Here is a 21,892-nt window from a genome sequence, read left to right on the forward strand (position 1 = left end):
ATTGCTACAAATCTAGTAGCCATTAGTGCCCCCCCCCCTCCCCCCAATAATGACCCGTATCGAGTTGCACCATGCAGTGGAAAAGTGCCACAAGTTAAAATAACTAACCTCCAATGGAGTCCATGTTAGTGTCAGACACATGCGTAATGGAGAAACGAGAGACACTAAATCGGGAAAGCGGAGGTGCTGGTTTTTCATCTGGAGACTTGACGGGAGAGTTGGGTGGTGTGGGGATCTCTTCAGAGTCGGTTTCTGATGTTGAAGGGCTTTGCATTAATGGAAAATCATCTTGCCACTGAAATGCCTCACCTGTTAAGAGTGAGAGGTTTGTGAAATGTCACTAAACGAGAGGTAATACCCATGAAAAAATCAAATTAAATGGTTAGTTCACCAAAAAATGAAAATTAGCCTATTATTTACTCATCCTCAAGCCATCTAGGCATATACGACTTCTTTTTTTTCAGACAAATCAAATCGGAGTTATATTTAAAAGTGTCCTGGCTTTTTCAAGCTTTATCATGGCAGTTTGCGGGTGTTTCTCTTCAACAGGTCAAAACAAGTATAATAAAGTGCATCCATCCATAATAAAAAGTGCCTCACATGGCTCCAGGGGGTGAATAAAGGCCTGTTAGCATATCTGTGTTTTTGTGAGAAAAAAATCCATATTCAAAATAATCACTTTGATCTAGCTTGGTCTCACTGTTTTACAGTTCGTCACTTATGAGCGGCGCATGCGCAACATCAACGTCCTACATCATCTGCCCAGAGCTGCTTCCGTGTACAACAGTGAGCGCAAGCTAAATTAAAGTGATTATTATGTTTTAAATATAGATAATGCTTCAATCAGCTACAGAAGGCTATTATTCACCCCCCGGAGCTGTGTGAGGCACTTTTTATTATGGATGCATCCGTTTTATTGGACTTCTTTTGACCTGTTGAAGAGTAACACCCACCTATTGTCATGATACAGCTTAAAAGAGCCAGGTCTCCGACTGGATTCGTCTAAAAGAAGGAAAACATATGCACCTAGGATGGCTTGACAGTGATTAAATAATTGGCTAATTTTTATTTTTGGATGAACTAAACTTTTAATATAAAGAAATTGTAATTAAAAACTCACTTTCTTCTGAGACATTGCTTTCTGGTGAGTCCTCAGGGGCAGTGACTCTATCATGGAGTCGTGGGAGCTCCATCTCTGAAGCCTGGCCATTGGATTCTACCTCCACAGGAAAACTGTAGTCCCCAAGCTCACCCGTGGGGCTCTCCTGAGTCGATACACAGCAAGACACAGGCTGAATCATATTATAACTGCACAAACCAATGTACTTTTCTAAAATGAAAAGAACATGCTACTTAACCTTAATACGACAAGAGATAAATTCACAAACCTGATCGAACAGAAACACAGTCACGTCATCAAAGAATGACACTGCTTTTTTCTTGCTCTCCAGCTCATCGCAGAAGGACTGTGTAAGTATGGAGGGCATTTTGAGGAGACTGCGTAGATGCCGTGCACTGCTACGGTCACTCACAACAACAGGCACCACCGGGAGCTCTTCATCACTCTCATCACTCTGCTCTTGTATGTTGTAGCTACGAAGTTCTTCATCAGACTCATCGCTATCCTCTGAATCCTCCTCATCCACCTCCTCTCCATTTCCTAGTGGAGCTGGAACATCTAGGTCTTCTGGTAAGGGTGGAAGAATGTTCTCCAAGGAATCATCACGCTTTGGTTTTGAAAGTGCTGAACCTATGCCACTTTCTTCCAATGAATCTTCTTTTTCCTCATTTCCTTCCCTCAAAAGCTCCGGATTGTCCACTTTGTTGCAGGCCTCTTGCTCCTCTTCTTGGAATATTTCCCCACTGGACTCTACTATGGTGGAGTCTGAGCCTAGTGACTCTGCTGAGGAAAAATCTCTGGTGTCTCCATTAGCCTGCTCCTCCACACCTGAGGCCTCCTGCGTTGAGGAAGAACCTTCAGACACTGTGGAAGAGTAGCAATCAGAGTTTGGTTCCTCTCCAGAGTGATCAGATTCCAGCCCAATACCATCATCTGGAGTTGACTCCTTGGTCAAGCAACCCCCCATCTCTGGAGGAAATGGAGAAAGCATAGAAATCATTGGAACTAATGCAGGTGTTGGACACAGATTTGGGTTTGTCTTTTTAAGACACAATTGTTTAGCATTAATGGCAGCACTGTTGTCCTTTGGCACAGTTGTGTCATATCCCTTTTCACTCTCCATGATAAATGTCTTTTCTGCTTTGAGGTCAAAGACATCATCCTCATCTTGGCGATTGAAGAACATGTGGACCCCTTCACTGGGGCTCTTATCATTCTCCATGTCATAGTCAGAAAAATAAGCAGAGTCTCTGTATTGATTCCTCCTACCAAGGTTGAGTGGTAGATGACTGCCGGATGGATGCAGGAGCATTACATCAACATCTTCATCAAGGTCCATCTGGAGTAACATGTCACACTCGTCTGATTCTACACTAGTGCTAAGTGCTGGATTCTCTTCAAGGTCTTTCAAGATAAACTCTGGGGACTCATTGTTCTCTGTGTCATAGCCACTATCTAAAGATTTTGGCTGAATGGGTGTGTGGTAACTATCAGGGCTGAAGGCCTCACATGGACTGCTGCTAGAAGCAAGATTAATTGTATCCTCGCAGTGTCTTGACCCAGTCTCTCTCTGCAGTGTTCTATGAGTTAGGTCAATGTTTCCCACCTCTGCATAGTCCAAGGGATAATCTGCTAATACTCCAGTGGGGATGTCCATGCAGTTATCACTGCCGTCATTGATTTCCATTAGATTGATACTGGAGTTGTCTGGCACCATCCTGCTGTCTGTCAAATGGTTACACTCTGAGACAATCTTAGACAGATCCACAGGGCATGATACCATTTTTACACACACTCCAACAGAACCATCTGTCCCAAGTTTCAGTTTTTGTGCAGGGGATATCCTTGTCTCAAGTAACACATTTTCTTTAGTCACTACCAGCTCTGATGGAAGAGTTGATGGATTCATTCTTTTGCAGCCTTCCACATGGACGTCTGATGTATTGTTTTTTATATGTTTATGAGCAGTGTTCTTCTGCCGTGTATGAATAGGTTGACTTTCTGTGACAGAATGACATTTGGAAGATGATTCAACATCCTGAGTACTTTCAGGGCTTAAATGTAGGTATTCACCACCCTCTGAGTCAAGGTGATGGTTACTTGCGGTGGGCGTATTATCCGTGGCTTCCATGTATGAGTGGTCTTTGAAAGAATCGATGGAATTATATGTACAACTGTTGCTTGTTTCCAACGCTCTTGATTTCAAATTCCCAACGTTAGAACAGGGCGTTGGGTGGCGTAAATCAAGGTATGCATCCCGAAAACCCACAGCCTGGGTACGATCGCTTAAACTGTTGTTGTTTGCTGAATGGTTGGAGTTCCAGTTAGTTAACATGTTCTGAGAAAACAGATCATCATCATCTTCTGGATCAGCACTCCCCCTGCCCAAAAGAAGACCATCACCCACGTCAATTTCAATGCTCATGTAGTGGGGTCTGGACACATTCTTTTGTAAGGGGCCCATCATGTCATAATAGGCCTCACTGGCCATACTTCTTTCTACAGTTCTCTGGTTAGACTCAAGGTATGGGTCACAATGTGCCAAGCTGGGACTACTAAGAGAGACTGAAACTCCAAGTGGGCTTTCCTTTACCACCTCCAGTCTATGGCAGAGGCTTCCCGAGCCTCTTCTCTGCTGATTAGAGTCTGATCCGTGCCCTCTATTCACATGAACATCTGGCCCTACTTGAGGTGACTGTTCACACTGTAAATTGTGCCTGTCGTTGGAAGAAAAATAAACTTCTGACTGGTCTATCTCTGCCGAGCTTGGAACTCTTCTTTGGAGTGGCTCCATGGTTAGGCTACAATCTGAATCATAATCATTACTGATGGGTTCTTTAGCTGCTGACCAGTAGGTGTTTGGCTGAGAGCCAATGGGGCTCCTCCTGCCTGTAGAGGACAAGCTACTGTTGCTGGCTTCAAGTCTTGGGCTGTAATCAAGATTGGTGTCTTCTAAGTTGATGTTGCACTCAACTGGCTCCTCGATACGGATGTAGTACTCACTGCTTACTGAGGGACTGTGTGCACTTAGCACTGGAACCACACCTGGATGGTCAGACTCATAGTAGGATGGAGAAACCCCAAGAGGGAGGCTCTCACCTTTGCAGCTACCTGTGGAATTGCTAAGAGGGTAATACACATCCTGGTAATGGGGATTATTCTTCCCCAGTGGTCCACTAGCTGAAGAGGAGCAGTAGGGCTGCTCAGCTCGTGCCTGCTCCCATTTATACTCAAAGTTTAGCCCCTGGCTGGTCTCAGTTACTGTCAATATATCATCCCCATTCTCAGACTGGAAGCTGTCTGCCAAAGAGAAGTGTTCAAGTAGAGGAAATGAAGAAGAAGTCGAAGAGGCTACTTCAGGCGCAGGTGTCCTGTGAGAACTGCTGGAGCCCAGACTTGGCCTGAGAGAGTTCCAGCGTTTCTCAAAATCCTCCTCAGCATCATTTGCACCCTTAGCGCACAGGTAGCTTAGCAGTAGATGGACTTCTTCCACAACAGGCCTCTGCTCAGGCTGCAGCCAACAGAACTGCATTACCTCATACCTGCCCACAAAAGCAACAGAAAAGCAAATATTTTAGACTATAAACTAATATTTATAAGAAACAGAATTGGTTGATTGGTAGGGCCAAAAACTATGTTTAAGTATACTTTACTAATGCTTTATTACCGGGCACTCCAATCCTGATCTGAGAGCTATGATCATTTTAGCTCCATCCACAATCAAACACACTTGAACCAGCTAATAAAGATGTTCAGGGTTACATGATAATTACAGGCAGGTGTGTTGAAGCATGGTTGGAACTGAAGTCAGAAACCCGTTTGTGATTATTTGAAATATGGACAGTTTAGTATGATAGTAGCCTTGGAGTCTTAATGTAGGGTCATTCATTGTTTAGTATTCACTGGGGGATGGAGTGGTATACTTGTACGCATGACTGCTCTTGATTAAATGGACAATAATTGGAGTGTGTGCGGGTAAAATTAATGACTATGTGCTTCCAGGACTGGATAAATGTATGATTAATTGCCTTATAGAGAGGGAAAATTAATGATTGACCACACTGGATTTGAGGAGTATTGATTTGTTGGTTCTGCCAAAGGAAATGACTGGTGGAGGCACCTGTGGTTGGAAGATATTGATTGCTTTACATGTATTTAAAAGAAAAGTGATTGGTGGGTGTGTCTCTGGAGGGGAACACTGATTGGTTTGGATGTGGTGATAGCGACTGGCAGACGTAGTAAGGAGATGGGTGGTTCATAATGATGATTGTGACTTGTGAGACGACTCACCAGCGTTCACACAGAGGCACTTTCAGCAGGGGCTTTGGCAGTTTGAGCTGCTGTTCCTTTACAGCATATGTTAAAACCTGCCTATCAGAATAGTGCCTGTAAGGCTTGTTACCCAGTTCAAACAACTCCCATATCGTCACACCCAGTGACCTGCATAGTAAAAATACATATATATAGTATTAGTAATTAATTAATTTGCACAGAATTAAGAAACATACTTATATTTATACTTATAGTTCACCCAGAAATGAAAATTCTGTCATTAATTACTCACCCTCATGCTGTTACAAACTTGTAAGACCTTTATTCATCTTCAGAACACAAATTAAGATGTTTTTGATGAACTCTGAGAGCTTTCTGACCCTGCATAGACAGCAACACAACTACCATGTTCAAGGCCCAAAAAGGTAAGGACATTTTGTGCACAAAGAAAACAAAAATAATGGCTTTATTCATCAATTTCCTGCATCGTTGTGCTCTTGTGAACATATGTCGAAGACTGACATGGAGGAGAAGACCATTTTAACAATTTCTTACTACCTTTCTTGGCCTTGAACATGTCAGTTGTGTTGCTGTCTATGAAGGATCAGAAAGCTCTCGAATTTCATAAAAAATTCTTAATTTGTCGAAGATGAATGAAGGGTTTGGAAGAGTTTGGGTGAGAACCTCCATAGTGGTTTTCTCTGATTTATTTCTCACCAGACATTGCTGGTCTTGGTTTGGTCCACTACTAGGAGATTGCCGTGGACTTCATCAATAAGTTCTGGTGCAATCCAGCGTAGAGGAACCCATATTTGATCTGCTGTCACATAATAGTCATCCTATCAAAGGGAAAAGATGCAGTGATATTGAATAAGAAGAAATTCTGAGACAATGTCAAAATAATAGGATCAGCATAGCTGCACTCCTAAAAGTCTTCACAGACTCACCTTGTACTTGCTGTGGCTAAGGCCATAGTCTCCAATTTTCACTGCTAACTCTGAGGTCAACAGGCAGTTCCTTAGGGCCAGGTCACTGAAAACAGGACAGAGTGGAGCAATGTTTGCAACATTTATAGTTCCTGTCATTGCAGACTTCCTTTGTCACTCTGTCATGAAAGTTTGCCAGTGTCATTTCACATTTTCTTCATGGGTGGCTTACAAATAATTGATGGTGTTTGTTGAGCAAGGGGTCTTCCCCCAGCAACAAAATCACTGATGCTGGAGTCTGTGACATGTACTCAGGCAGCACCAGGATATTGTTGCCAGGAGACACCAGAGCTGGACGTCCAGTGAACGGCGGGGTGAAAAATAAACGAGAGAATCAATATGCAAGGGAAAAGGTTAGTGGATCCTCACCTGTGAATGTAATTATGTTTGTGAAGGTACAGAAGACCAGAAGCAATCTCGCATGCCATCCGCTGAAGGATCAAAGGGTCAGGGGTCACTGAGTCTGCTGCCCGACAGCTACGGAGGTATCCTTTAACATCTCCCTTTATAATGTAAACACCATTTTTAAGAACAGCACAAGAATGCTAATCTGAGTTATCATACAGCAACTGTAATTCTGGTACCACTGTGTCAGTTTGTAACTATGACCAGCAGAGGGAGCTTTAAGCTGTTTAATTGACCCTATGCTAAACTCCATCCTTCTTGGATGCTCAGACTGACCAGCTTTACAGAAATGAACAGAAAAAGTCAGTGAACAGCATGTTTTTTAGGTAAATGCTTCTCATAAATTGGTAAAAATTGAGGCAATGTTATTCTTTTCAGTCTTGAAATTACTGTTCCACAATCAAATACAAAAAGCCTCATCTGAATAGAAGTTTATAGTACTGTAAACTCAGTTACCATTATTTACAACTTAAATCAATTAATATATTAGATTTTAGAAAATGTATTAATATTACTTGGAGGAAATGTAGAAAATGCACCTAGCAACAAAGTTTAATTTTATTTTTGTAATATTTTGAATTCAAAAACTATCCAAGCCCACAGATTCTACATAAGAAAAGAACAAAGGTCTGATTATACTCTATGGCAAGAGTTGCTAAGCTCGGTTTGGTCAGTAACATTTTGAAGGCGTGGTTAAAGAAGGGTCAACTAGACACCACAAGGCCACTTTGTCTCAAAAAACTGTGTTTTGTAGTTTTTTTGCTCTCAAAACAATACTTAGTAAATAAAGGAGATGCGACTTCAATACATTGTATAATAATGGATATATTCTAAAAGGGGTCATCGGATGCAAAATTCACTTTTACATGGTATAGCAGTGTGTGGACACAACCACCCTAGAATGATAAAAATCCATTCACTCCTTTTGTTTTAACCCCTAAAAAACCTAAACAGTCTCAATTATCAAGCCGTTTTGACTTTCTGAGAAATATGATGTCATATTGCTCAAGCCCCGCCTACAACCGCTGATGGACTGTGCCGATGTAGCATATTTTTCCGCCCTCAGCAGCTGTAGCAACAATGTCTCGTAAGCAGTGCAGGTGTTTTGTAGTTGGATGTAAAAGTGAACATAAAGAAACATTGTCTTTAGACATCACAGCCACTGAGGACACAGTGGATTAGTTTTGTTTTGAATGGTAACACCCAATTCGTTTTACTTTAGACTGCTGTCTGAACAAGGGACAATTCAAAGAAAGGTTTTGCTAATAAGTTAAAACTCAAGGATGGATCAGTGCAAAACTCTTTTCCTCTTCCATGAAAGAGAGGGGCGGAGTGAGCAGAGCTCATTAGCATTTAAAGAGCTATGCGCTGAGGCGGGTCGATGTAAACAGAGCTGTTTTTGACAAGGTAAAAAGGGTGCTGTTTTACACAATCATTGAGGAATTTTAACCAACGTATGTTACAGACATTTCATGAAGTCCCTAAACTTGTGGAAAATAGGCATCCGATGTCCCCTTTAAAATGACACTTCATGTCAAGAAGATTGCTGACTGCTAGTTAAGTTTTTAAAGAGCAGTCAGACCAACTCAGAGTATGTTTTGAAGATGGTACTGAGTGGCTTACCAGGGGGCAGTGCTCCATAACCAGCAGGTAGGGTGTGACCTCTGAACACTGGGACAGACACTGCAGAAGGGCTGGATGCTGGAGCACCCTGTGGGATTCACACACTTGAACATTAACACATTGCTAGTTTGAGAAACCGTTTAGTTACATATTCCAAATAAGAGCTATCATTAATGTTTATTTTGTGACTCCAAAAGAGATATGGTAACAAAAATATAATATATTTTAGCCTACAGAATAAGATAAGAAGAAAAAATGGGGTAAGAGGGATAAAAGGAAAGGTGTGTACCGGTAAGGCTGGACCTCTTCCAGAAACTGCATCTGCTCCTGTACACTGGCACTGGCCTTCAGCTCCTTAACCACCACCTGTGTGGTACTGAGTCCAGCATTCACCTCCCCCAGCAAAACCTGAAAGCCAGCCCAAACCGCAAATTAACATGGCTCACACCTACCACCTGTGAAACTGGCAGCACAGATTTAAAGAGCGAGAACACTTGGTGTGGTATTTATCTCAAACTGGTTCTTTAACGGTAGCTCATAATGAGATTACGACAGCATTACGCGTACACTTTACTATGTGCAAAATAAAACCCATGAGTAGGGTACTTAAAAAAACTGCCACATTACGGTATCATTTGGGTTATAAAAGGCCTCACCTTGCCAAACCAGCCATGTCCCATTTCTTTGATGTAGAGGAGGCTGTGGCGTCCGAGATCTGTAGACTTCAGTAGCTGAACTGTGGGAAACAGAGAAAAAACATACATTCAGAGTTAGGAGAGACGCACAAATGGATGAACTGAACACAAAATGAGCGATTTGAAAGCAGCCAAGCTTTAAAGAGTGGACACAAATCTTCAGACACTCTGGTCCCACCTTGAACCATCATAATTTAGCAGACAAGCTTGGACGTCGAAGAAATCGATGAAGAGAAACCGTAGGATGAAGGTCCAACAATGCAGTGGGATGAAGGTTCCGTTCTCTGGTTCTCCATGTCTCCATTCCCACTCCAGGGGTTTAACCCTCCAAGCCCTCGGACAGCTGAGAAAGCAGCTCCGTCTGTCTTCCTTCCCAGAGATGGAGTGCATCTCCTGACGCTGAGATACAGTGTCCCACAACATTCCCATAATGCCCCCGGCTGGAACTCTCAGCTGGAGCCAAGTCAACTCGAAGCTGCGGTAAACCTAGCGTCTCCGGCTGAGATCGGTGTTTAAAGTGCCAAGTGTCCCACCAGGAGCTGGACGTATGTCTGCAGTGCAGCTCGGCACATGCCAAATGCATCTGCTCACGCAAGCAGTGCCATGAGCACATAATAACCGTGGCTCCTCTGCCCCCTTCCCTCTGTCTGTCTCAGCAAGACTATGGGGGCAATTGTAAACAAATAAAGCACTGTGAGCAGCAGAAAGACCTCTGTCATTAACACGAGCCCCCCACACACCTCCTCCTGCGCTACCAGCAGGTCTCACAGTGTGCGTGTGCGCGCCTCACAGACCCATCCCTGTATTAATGCACTAAACTGTTCTCCTCCTCTGCAGCGTTCCAGAAGCTTCTCATTCCAGCCCCTCGCACTCCCCGCCACAGTTACATTGTGGCTTTTGTCCACAGAGCAGCAGCGCCTGGTACCCCAGTACCAGCCCAGACACAAGGCCCATTCTCTACCGCTCAGAGCCAGGATTGTCACAGCGATGACCCCCCCCCCCCCCCCCCTTACAATTCCTGACATACAACTATCTCTCTTTTCTTCAGCAGACTTGAACTGGCCTTTTATATGATTTCTGTGGAATCTGTGAGTTGTGCATTCCCGTCCCACTTCTGGCATTCCCAGAGCAGCCCTGGGCCATGTTAAAAATGCATTAGAACGCAGTACAATTGCTGCGAATGCACACTGACTAGAAGAGAAATTCTACTTAATATGTCGACAAAAGACTTCAGACTGAGTAAAACTGCCAACTTAAATGGATAAGGGGATTTCAAAAGTGCTAAGATGAATTATTTTATGTGAACTTCCAATATGGAAGAGAAAAACTGGTGATTTATGTAGAGTATGATGGTGTTGATTTGCATGTTAAGTACACAGGGCTGTACTGAATGTCAGTATTAACCATGCAAAGGTAGAATGTGTCAGATTTCACTACATCGTTTATATGTATTAGGAAGGATAACATACACGATTCGCATGTACTGTAAGAGAGATAAATCAACCTAGGTTCATTGGAAATATGTGTCTATATTAGGGGTGGGCATAGATTAATTTTTTTAATCTAGATTAATCTAGATTAAATCTTGGAATTAATCTAGATTAATCTAGATTAAAATGGCTAATCTGAATTCTGCTGAAGGCATTCAGAATATGTGTGCTACCCAAATAATGACTAAAAGTAAGTCTTCGAGAACGGGCCAGGTGGCGCATTAGACCAGGCGCTCATCTCCTGTTTCCAAAATGCATCACAAACTGCTTGACAATTGCATTTACAACATAATTACCTATACAAACTTGTGTAACCAAGTACTTCTGCGCAAAAGGCTGCACGACGTGCGCGTGCTGCACAGACGCGCACCGGCATGGATTTCTGCGTGCATAGTCTTGGGTTAAACTGCGTTGCTTTTAGAAGCGTCAATTCAGTTGTTGCATATAGTTTAATGTCTTTATTTCGGGATTATCAAAGTAAATTATAACTCACGTGCCCCAGTAAAAAGGGTCTAGCAACGCACCTGCCCTGAAGCGGCTTCATAGCTGCATTCATGTTTGCATGTCTCATTTGATGTGGTAATTTCACAGAAGTTGAAGACTCGTTCCCGCCTCCTACAGTGCAATTCGACTAGGTATACGTCATCCGCGCTAAAATATCAAGGTGAAAGTCATCATAGCTCACGTAGTTTAGACCCAGCTCCAAACCCAACTTTGAGAATAGATTAACGGCGATATTTTTTTTATCGCCCGATAAGAGTCTCACGTTAACGCAGCACGTTAACGCCGATAACGGCCCACCACTAGTCTATATATACATTTCTGCAAAACTGAAAATCTGTACCTATCGCTGTGTACGAATCACTGCTTTTTCTAGTTGAAATGAACACTATGACTTCAAAAACTATTTTAACATCCTGCACGATTTGAAAACTGATACTTTTGAATGTTGTCATCACATTTACAGCTTCATATGCATGAGTTTTTTAATTCAGTAAGTTTGCTCGGTAGCTCACACGATATAGCTTTGCCACTTGAGTGATGAAGAGCTCCGATACGAACCCTGTGAAACTACAGTTCAACAAAACTCAGCTCAAATCCGCATAAGTAAGTTAAAACAGCACGGGCTGCATCAACAAATGCATTTTCACATTACTTTTGCATTTGTTGATGCACTACACTATCGATTAGGTTTAGGGTTGGGTTTGGAATAGGGGATATTTCCAACACGACAGAAAATGCAACGGTGACGTATACTGAACATGTGTTTTAGCACCACTCTCTGAACATTTCGCTTTGAAAATGCCGCCAAATACGCAGTAAGGTACATAATTACAATTTTGCAGAAATGTCCAGTATATACAGGGTTGCCAGATTTTCACAACAAAACCTGCGCAATTGCTACTTAAAACTAGCCCAAAAGTAGCCCAATCGTGTTTGCAGAGGGGTCTCCTGTTAAAAATCGTGTTCCATGGGGTAAAATACATTCTGTGGTGGGGTTCCTCTGTTAAAATTAGCATTCCAGGGGCTATATATTACGTTATTACGTGAAAGTAGCCCAAATCTGCAAGAAAACCGCAGACTTGGCAACACTGAGTATATAGAGGCACATATTTTTATGAGCCTGGACTGGAACATGAAGTGGACAAGTCAAGATAAATTTATTTTTGGAAATGTTGTTTGGCACAATGCTAAGCTATTCATAAGAATTTTGTGATGCAGCTACTATATAATAGCAGTTTTGGGTGTTTTATTTTTAGTTCAAAAGTTACTGTAATGTATAGAAATCTGTTTTTTTCAACAGATGACAGACTTATACAGTAAGTTATTTATAAACATCTTTCGTCCATCAAGTTCTAAATAAAAACTAATTCGATGTGGTAGTTTTAAATACAAGTATTAAATTGACTCACTCACCACAAATAGGCATTGCCATAAGGTTATTAAATATATCATATTATTAAATATAACTTTGTTACTATTAAATAATGAATTACCATGCAATCTCAGCTATTAGGAAACCGTAACACTCAGATGATACTATCAATTTCCAATGGACAAAATTAAATCTAGTTTTTTCCCCACTCAAATGTTTTACATAGATGTACATCACAACAGGGAAAGTCACAATTTCCCTTTTCATGTTGAATTTATACATTCATGATGATATAATACGGCAAAGCGATATAGAATTTGATCTAATACCTCAACAATTGGTAGAGGAAAGTGCTAGTAATGACAAGATTGTGGGTTCAATTCCCAGGAAACATTACAGATACAAATGTTTCCCTCAAAGGGACCTTCATTCATCTTCGAAACACAAATTACACAACTACCACGTTCAAGGCCCAGAAAGGTAGTAAGGACATCATTAAAATAGTCCATGTTACATCAGTAGTTCAACCTTAATTTAATGAAGCCACGAGCATTCTTTATGTGCACAAAGAAAATAAAAATAGATAACTTTATTCAAAATGTGTATTTTCTGTGTATATTTTATCACTGTCCCTACTATCTTTCTGGGCCTTGAACATGGTAGTTGCGCTGTTGTCTATGCAGGGTCAGAAAGCATCTTAATTTGTGTTCTGAAGATGAACAAAGGTCTTACTGGTTTGAAATGACATAAGGGTGAGTAACTAATGTGAGAATTTTCATTTTTGGCTAAACTATCCCTTTAAACCTGGGTTTCTGAACTCAACCAGCAAATCAAGGTTATTATAAACCTGTCAGTATGATCAAGGTTAAAGCTAAACTCCGTAGGACAGTGGACCTTGAGGGCCTGAGTTGAGAAACCTGCATTAAATGCTCTGTAAGCTGCTTTGAATAAAGTCTCCGCTACATGAATAAGCACAATGTAAATGTCTACAGTAGGCATTTTTTAAGGACATAAATGTGATCCCCTCTTTCTCTGATTCTCCATGCTCGACCTCTTCCAAACTAAAGCTTACAGTATGTCGCAGTCAGTCAGTGAAAACCTGTAAATGTAGTTTAAGAGTGAAAGAGCACCAGGGACATTCGTATGTGAGGCTTTTACATCATTGCATTCAGTCAAGTGTTAATTTCTGGCTCTTTGCATTAATACAGCACGCTGGAGGATGAAGAGGGGGAGGACGGAAAGGGAGCGGTTCAACCATGACCGAGCCCTTCTCAATATCACGAGGGACTCAGTGCTACCCTCTCACTCTGCAACACCTGGACCAATCGCACCGCCGTAACCAGGGGCGACGAACAGTCCAGAGGCTATTGGCTGGCTCCTAAAACTCTTTCGTCCAATCCCTGCCTGCGTTTCAAGCCAGCATCCCGCTGTCTCCTCCACCCTCCCCTGATGCTCTACGCAGACACAGCGCGTGAGTCATACTGTAGGGAGAAAACCTGACTTGCACAGCTTCACCCACCACCAGCTTTCACACAGTCAGCGACTGGATTTGACATAATGTTTAATCAAATCTAGTACATTCAGTAGATTTTTATACTTAATGAAGAAAATTATAATGTTGTTTGCCTGGGCAAAACTCACTGCCATTATGGCAATGCATTCTGAGTGGTTGCCAGGGTGTTGCTACTGTATGTGGTTGAAGTTTTCTGCATTGGTTCGCAGTTTCTATGGTGGTAATTAGGTGGAAAATAACATACTAAGGACTTGTTTACATCGTTTTTCAAATCTGATCTTTAGGGCTAACTGTCCACACTGTCATTTTTGTTCAAATGGATCAATTTTTTCAAACAGTGAAATCAGGATGGACTTGTTTACTTGTTCTCTATACATGTCACATGGCATATCACAAAAGAGTTATTCAAAATGGACAATGGTCAATTATGGTCAAACTAAATTTTAAAATACTATTGATCTAACTGTTTAGACTGAGATGCACTCTAAAGAAAATTATGTTAATATAGATCTGGTCTGAATTTGATTAGTAAAAATTTTTTTTTTTTTTTTTTTGCTGTTTGAATATAGCCTGTGAACCTGATTACCATTAAAAGGTTTGGGGTTGCTAAGATTTAGTTTTTATGCTCACCAAGGCTGAAATTATTTGTTCCAAAATACAGTAAAAACTGTAAAAGTGTTAAATATTATTACATTTTAAATTAAGTGCTTTCTATTTGAATATATTTTAAAATGTAATTTATTTCTGTGATGCAAAGCTGAATTTTCAGCATCATTACTCCAGTCTTCAGTGTCGCATGATCCTTCAGAAATCATTATAATATCCTGATTTGCTGCTCAACAAAACATTTATTGTTATTATCAATGTGGAAAACTACCTAATATTTTTATAAAAACTGACATATGATTTTATAAGATTTTTCAATAAATAGAGTTCATCTTTTGTAACCTTATAAATGTCTTTACTGTCACTTTTGAGCAATATGCATCCCTGATGAATAAAATTATTACTTTCTTTCAAAAACCCCAAACTTTTGAATGATAATGTGTTTTGCAAAACCTTCAACCTAAAATATGTGCATAAGCCAGCCTGATCTCCTAACGAAAACGTACCTATAGGAACTTTTTCGCAAGACAGCAAAATACGTAAAGCCATGTACGTTTCGTGACATTCAATGTGAAATGTTTACTGAATGGCGTTTAAAGAGTGTTTGCACCTAAACATTCCCGATAGTATGAACAAAAGCAAATGTGACGTAAAAACACAACTGCCATTTTAGCTTGCTTTTCGATCTCTCATCTTTCAGCTCTTTCATCATGAATCATGTTTTTCACTGGATTTGTACCCAAGGATTCTGCATCCTAAATCCAATTCCCTGTTGGCTGAGTTACTGAGCAAGCTTATGTCCCGAAAGCGAAACATATGGAGCTGTAATCATAACTGTGTATGAAAACAATTTCAAGTGCTCGCCGTTTTACCGCCTCTAGTGTTCATTTCTGTTGAAAACTGCTGTATTATCTACTTATTGGTATGTATTTCGCATCTTGCGAAAAAGTTCCCACAGGTACGTTTTCGACATTAGATCAGGTAGGCATAAACCTCAGCAAGCACCACTAGCAAATCAATATCTTCCAAAGAGATGAAAATCTACTGTTGATTTGGTTTTCCGAGGCATCTGTTTCATATCTGTTGTAATGTTGTTGTTAAAAACCGCTTCATTTCCATCTGTACTCTCCAGTGCTTCCATGCATTAATAACTTCCTTTCCCTTCTGCAGTCCAGTTCATATGCATCCATCATGCCAGGAGTCCTCTGGGCCCGTCTCACGGCGCATTATGCAACTGACAGATGTGTGTTCTGCTTCCAGAGACGGTTCGCTCTCCACCCCTCTCTCTGCACTGTGAGAACATAAACAAGGCCACTGCTCTTTTTTCCGGAACCATCCATTCACAATGGGCACTGGCCTGTTCTTTACTCTTCCTGTCACAAGGCCGTTAGGAATGTGAGGGACGAATATCAGCGTAGTGTGGCATTTTCAGTATTGTTTATGAATGAGAAACACAACCAGCAATATTCTTTACTATGTTACAATGATAAGATATGTGACCCTGGACCACAAAACCAGTCTTAAGTAGCACGGGTATATTTGTAGCAATAGCCAAAAATATAGTGCCTTGCAAAAGTATTCATACTCCTTAATTGTTTTCACATTTTGTTTTGTTGCAGCATTATGTTAAACTGCTTTAAATTACTTCGAAAATGCATATCAGAGCAAAAACCAAGTCCTGAGGTCAAGATAACTGCCTGTAGAGCTCAGTGGCAGACTTGCGTTAAGGCAATGATCTAGGGAAGAGTTCAGAAAAAAATCTGCTGCATTGAAGGTTCACAGAAGCATTATCCACAATGGAAGACGATTGGAACAACTAGGACTCGAGAAAATGTCTGCCAGCCCCCATCCAAGCTGACAGAGCTTGAGAGGTGAAAAGGTGAGACAAAGAATGGCAGATAATTGCCAAATGCAGATGTGCAAAGCTTGTCACATCATACCCAAAAAGACTTGAGGCTGTAAAGGTGCTTCAACTATGTACTGAGTTAAGGGTATGAATACTTATGCAATGTACTTTATTCAGTGTTTTATTTTTAATAAATTTTGTAAAATTTGCAAATCTGGTTTTTGCTTTGTCATTATTATGGTGTATGGAGTGTAAATTGATGTGGGGAAAAAATAATTGAAAGCAGTTTAACATAATGCTGCAACAAAACAAAATGTGAAAAAAATGAAGGGGTATCAATACTTTTGCAAGGCACTGTATGTGTATGTGTCAAAATTATCGATTTTTCTTTTATGCCGAAAATCATTAGGATTTTAAGTAAAGATGATGTTGCATGAAGATATTTCCTACTGTAAATATATCACAACTTAATTTTTAATTAGTAATATGCATTGCTAAAAACTTTATTTGGACAACTTTAAGGGCGATTTTCTCAGTATTTAAATTTTTTTGCACACACCAAATTTTCAAATAGTTGTACCTCCAAAATATTGTCCTATCCTAACAAACCATACCTCAATAGAAAGCTTATTTATTCAGCTTTCAGATGATGTATAAATCTTAATTTAAAAAAAATTTACGCTTATGACTGATCTAATTTAAATCATGTTTTCCATTTTTTTTTTAAAAGTCCTTATAATTTCCACCATAAATATCATGACCATGACCATAAATATCATGATCATGACCTCATTGCATTACATTTTCAATACATGGAAAAGAAGAATCAGCACATTATTCAAAGATTATAAAGAAATAAAGAACAAAACTATACAGATTCTTACATGATTTGCTGGGCTGTTTGGACACAGGTAGTGAGACCTCCGTGAGGGGAAGGATGTAAACCTCGGGGTCATTCTGAGAGCTGGGGGAGGCTAAAGTGGAAAGGTCAGCTTGGCCCTCTTCCCCCTCCGTATTTTCAAACTCCTGCAGGGAACAAAAGCACACAGAGACTTCAAATGAATGCCTTCTATTGTAATATATTTTAAAATGCTATTTAGTGATGCAAGTTGAATTTTCAGCATTATTACTCCAGTCTTCAGTTTCACATGATCCTTCAGATAATCATTCTAATATGCTGATTTGCTGCTCAAGAATTCTCATTATCATTGTTAAAACAGTCATTTTCAGGATTCTTTGATAAGTAGAAAGTTCAAAAGAACAGCATTTACTTGAAATATAAACTTCTGTGACTATAATAAATGTCTTTACTGTCACTTTTGATCAATTTTATCTGTCCTTGCATTCAAACACAATTCGAGCAGGAATTTCAGGCTGGCATTCTTACATCAGCTCTATTACTTTATGCATACTGTGAAATTAATATGAAATTTTCATAGTCTCTTTTGTCACAGTATGATAGGAGATGAAAGTCTCTCTTGTGGTATTTTCTTTGTTATGAATGCTGGATGCAGGACATTTTGAAAAGTAGGCAATCATCTGCTCGGACCCAGTAACCTATCCCGCTCCCACAGCTCCACTTGTTGGCTCATACTCACACATTGTGACTATTGTTGGGCATCTGTGTTGGGGAATTGTAGTACTGAATCTGTGCCATAACCAGCATGAATTCAATTCCTGTATTTTTATCCGAATTTAGATTGGGATAGTAAACAGGATGCGGAACTAATTTGCAATTTAAAGTACGTAATATTACATATTAATAACTTAAAACTTCTAGGGATGTTTTTTATTGGTAATTCATAGTTTTTACTTGCAAAACCCATACATTTGACAGTATTTTACAATACAATTACATATATGCACCCAAAAAAGTAAATTCTGTCATCACTCACCCTCATGTTGTTCTAAAGCCGTAAGACCTTCGTTCATCTTCGGAACACAAATTAAGATATTTTTGATGAAATCCGAGAGCTTTCTGACCCTGAATAGACAGCAACATGACTGACACGTTTAAGGCTTAGAAAGGTAGTGATGTGTGTCGTAGACTGACACAAAAAAAGTAATTGTTTTTGTTTTCTTTGCACACAAATGTATTCTCGTAGCTTCATAGAATTACGATTGAACCACTGATGTCACATGGACTATTTTAACAATATCCTTTCTAGCTTTCTGTGCCTTGAATGTGCTGTCTATGCAGGGTCAGAAAGATTTTGGATTTCATCAAAAAAAATCTTAATTTCTGTTCTGAAGATTGAAAAAAGTTCTTACAGGTTTGGAACGACATGAGGGTGAGTAATTATGACTTTAATGAGTTTTCATTTTTGGGTGAGCTATCCCTTTAATCATATAAAGCCTATTTTATCATATTTGAAGTCTGACTGATAGTTTATATTTTTTTAGCACGTAAAAGGCCTTTTAGTGTCATTGTAAAAATGTCCCCCTTCAGGTTGTGGCTTTTAAAGAATATTTATTAGTTCATCTCTTAATCATCATTGCACTGCATTAAACTATACCCACAATAAAAACTACAGAGGTTTGGTCATAAACTAAGCATTTAAATTTCATCTTGCTAAGATATATTATTGGAAGATATAAAGTGACAACTGATATTTATATGCGTTTTATGTAAGTAGTCTGCTATTCGCATAAAATCTCATTGATTTATTATCATTACAAACTATCAGAATTGCATACTTTTTGGCAATATTAATATCAGCAACTGTACCAAATTACTACTTGGGCCTATATCAGAAAATATGAGCAATAAATGCCTGATGTATCAAATTTGATTTTTGGAGCTATATATATATATATATATATATATATATATATATATATATATATATATATACACACACACAGACACACACAAAAGTTTTTGGACAGTACGATTTTTTATGTTTTAAAGAAGTCTGTTTTGCTCGCCAAGCCTGCATTTGTTTATTTCAAAATACAGCAAAAATGACAAAATTCTGAAATATTTTTGCTATTTAAAATAACTGTTTCCTATTTGAATATATATTACAGTGTCATTTTTTTCTGTGGTTTAAAGCTGAATTTTGAACATCATTACTCTTCAGTGTCACATGATCCTTCAGAAATCATTGTAATATTCTGATTTGCTGCTCAAAAAACATTTATTATTATTAATAATATCATTATTACTATTATTATGTTGAAAACAGCTGAGTAGTTATAGAAAGTATAGAAAGTTCAGAAAAACAGCGTTTATCTGAAATAGAAATCTTTTGTAACATTATAAAATATCTTTATCATCACTTTTGAAAAATGGTATAGTGTATAATATTACAAAAGCTTTTTATTTCAGATAAATGCTGATAGTTGGATCTTTCTTTTTATCAAAGAACCCTAAAATGGACTAAATGTACTCAGTTGTTTTAAATATTGATGATAATAATAAAAAGAAGAAGAAGAAGAAGAAGAAGAAGAAGAAGAAGAAGAAGAAGAAGAAGAAGAAGAAGAAGAAAATCAGCATATTAGAATAATTTCTGAAGGATCATGTCACACTGAAGACTGGTGTAATGATGCTGAAAATTTAGCTTTGATCGAAGAAACATTTTTAAATATTTTCAAATAGAAAGCAGTTCTTTTAAATAGCAAAAAATATTTCCCAATATTACAGCTTTTGCCGTATTTTGGATCAAGTTTGTATTGTGTAAAAGTTCAATAATCTGTTCTATTAAATTAAAAAAAATCTGGTTTTGCAGCTTTTTAATATAGCATTTTACAGTATTTTCTCAGTTTTGATTCAAACTTTTTTTGCAGTGTATGTAAATTTGATGAAATTTCTGGCAGTTACAATATTAAGACTAAAGATTTTCTCAGTCTATATTATATGCATTCACCTTCTTTTCACTCTTGCGTGATTGTAATACATTTCTTCGAAATATAATTCATTAAATTCATTTTCTGTCAATCCAATTGAAATTCCACTTCCTATTAGCTCCGGCCAATTCAATTTACATTCCTACTACCCAATTCTTCACTTACGACTATTGTCAGTGACTATAAGCCCTGTCTTTACCTACAGTATAAAAGCGTATTCTCTCTGCCTGCATGTTCTCATATTCTTTGTCTACCAGATTACAATGGACAACATCTCTTATCTGCTGCCGTAGCACCTCTCCTATTTTAAGAAGCACAACATTTCTTTATGCAACATTACAATTGTTCTCTGAAGAAAATGGGATTTGCTGAGGAAGTGAAAAACAGCCATTTTCTGTATTTTTCAAGCAGCAGATGGGAAGACATAAAATAAGAGATTGCATATATTGTGCATATATTATTGCACCACTTATTTATTTCATTCTGGTACTCAGGCACTTCCAAATGTAAAACAAGCTCTAGGAGCAAATCTATAGTGAACGGCATCTGCTAATGTGGTGTTTATCATTGGGAGTGGATGTGGCTCTGAGGCAAATTGATGCAATGTCATTTAGAACCACTTGAGGGTGCAAAGTAATTTACTTAATTCACACAGTCCATCTAAATATTTCATACTTCGATCTGTTATTCATGCATTATGTGTGCATTACTAAAGTGCTAACAGGACATATTTGAAGAGGAGGCAGCAGTTTTTCTTTATTCAGCAGCAGTCGATAAAAACTTTAATTTGAAGTGAGCTACTGGTTCGTCTTGCTTTATGTGCATACTGGGATAAAGAGGAGAAGATGAGAGACTGAGAAATGCTGACCTGCTCCTTTCTACTGTACTATTTGAGCTCACAGATTTCATCTCCATTTATATTTACTCTGCAACAGAGTCTGAAAGCTTTTGGTTTTCAACAAAAATATCTTAATTTGTCTTCTGGAGATCAACAAAGTTCTTACGATTTTGGAACGACATGAGGCTCAGACATTAATGACAGAGTTTTCATTTTTGAGTGAACTATCCCTTTATTATCTCTTAATTCGTCGAATCCAGGATCTGAAACATGCTGTTTACCCACATAATGGTGTAGTTAAGGCATCTACCAGCCAGGACTAACTGTCTAGTCGAATCTACACATCCACAGACAGTAGAAAATTTTAATTTTGGCAGATCATTATGGCCTGCAGCCATACAGTCAGACTCATCCCAACAAATGCACAATGAGAAGCCCAAACATCTTGATGAAAAGCACGCCAGTGTGAAGCAGCCAACTCATTTCAATTAGACTCCAGCAATGGTTGTAGCTCACTGCACTGCACTGGGGAGCGAGGGCTGTTTTCCATTCAGGATGAGCAGCTGTCTCACTCCATCAGCAGAGGGGCTGGTGCTCGTTTACAATACACACAATCTCTAAAGAGGCTTTAGTTACATTTAATACCAACACGGGAATCAGGATGGAAAGATGTGGTATGGTGCAGCAAATGCCATCCACTCCATGGTAACGTCAGTTAAATAGACCCCATTGTGTTTCTGTTCAGATACTGAGTGTTATTTGAGAGATTTTTC

At 39.2% G+C, this 21,892-nt stretch overlaps 1 protein-coding gene across 2 annotated transcripts in view; it reads right to left on the reverse strand.

Annotated features, from left to right (window-relative positions):
• Positions 1–21,892, reverse strand: part of aatka (apoptosis-associated tyrosine kinase a) — a 92,966-nt gene that overhangs the window by 2,406 nt on the left and 68,668 nt on the right. Inside the window, exons 3-13 of one of the 2 annotated variants that reach the window (XM_073837939.1) lie at positions 17,317–17,458; positions 9,063–9,142; positions 8,696–8,814; positions 8,407–8,494; positions 6,748–6,881; positions 6,340–6,424; positions 6,110–6,231; positions 5,411–5,560; positions 1,389–4,662; positions 1,121–1,265; positions 109–309 (exon numbers count right to left, since the gene is read on the reverse strand). In XM_073837939.1, coding sequence (XP_073694040.1) covers positions 109–309; positions 1,121–1,265; positions 1,389–4,662; positions 5,411–5,560; positions 6,110–6,231; positions 6,340–6,424; positions 6,748–6,881; positions 8,407–8,494; positions 8,696–8,814; positions 9,063–9,142; positions 17,317–17,458 — 4,540 coding nt within the window. Of the gene's footprint in view, positions 1–108; positions 310–1,120; positions 1,266–1,388; positions 4,663–5,410; positions 5,561–6,109; positions 6,232–6,339; positions 6,425–6,747; positions 6,882–8,406; positions 8,495–8,695; positions 8,815–9,062; positions 9,143–9,279; positions 9,746–17,316; positions 17,459–21,892 lie in introns of those variants that run through there. The other variant, XM_073837945.1, reaches the window with a different exon arrangement.

Source organism: Garra rufa, chromosome 1, assembly GCF_049309525.1.
Source record: "Garra rufa chromosome 1, GarRuf1.0, whole genome shotgun sequence".
NCBI classification, from domain to species: domain Eukaryota; kingdom Metazoa; phylum Chordata; class Actinopteri; order Cypriniformes; family Cyprinidae; genus Garra; species Garra rufa.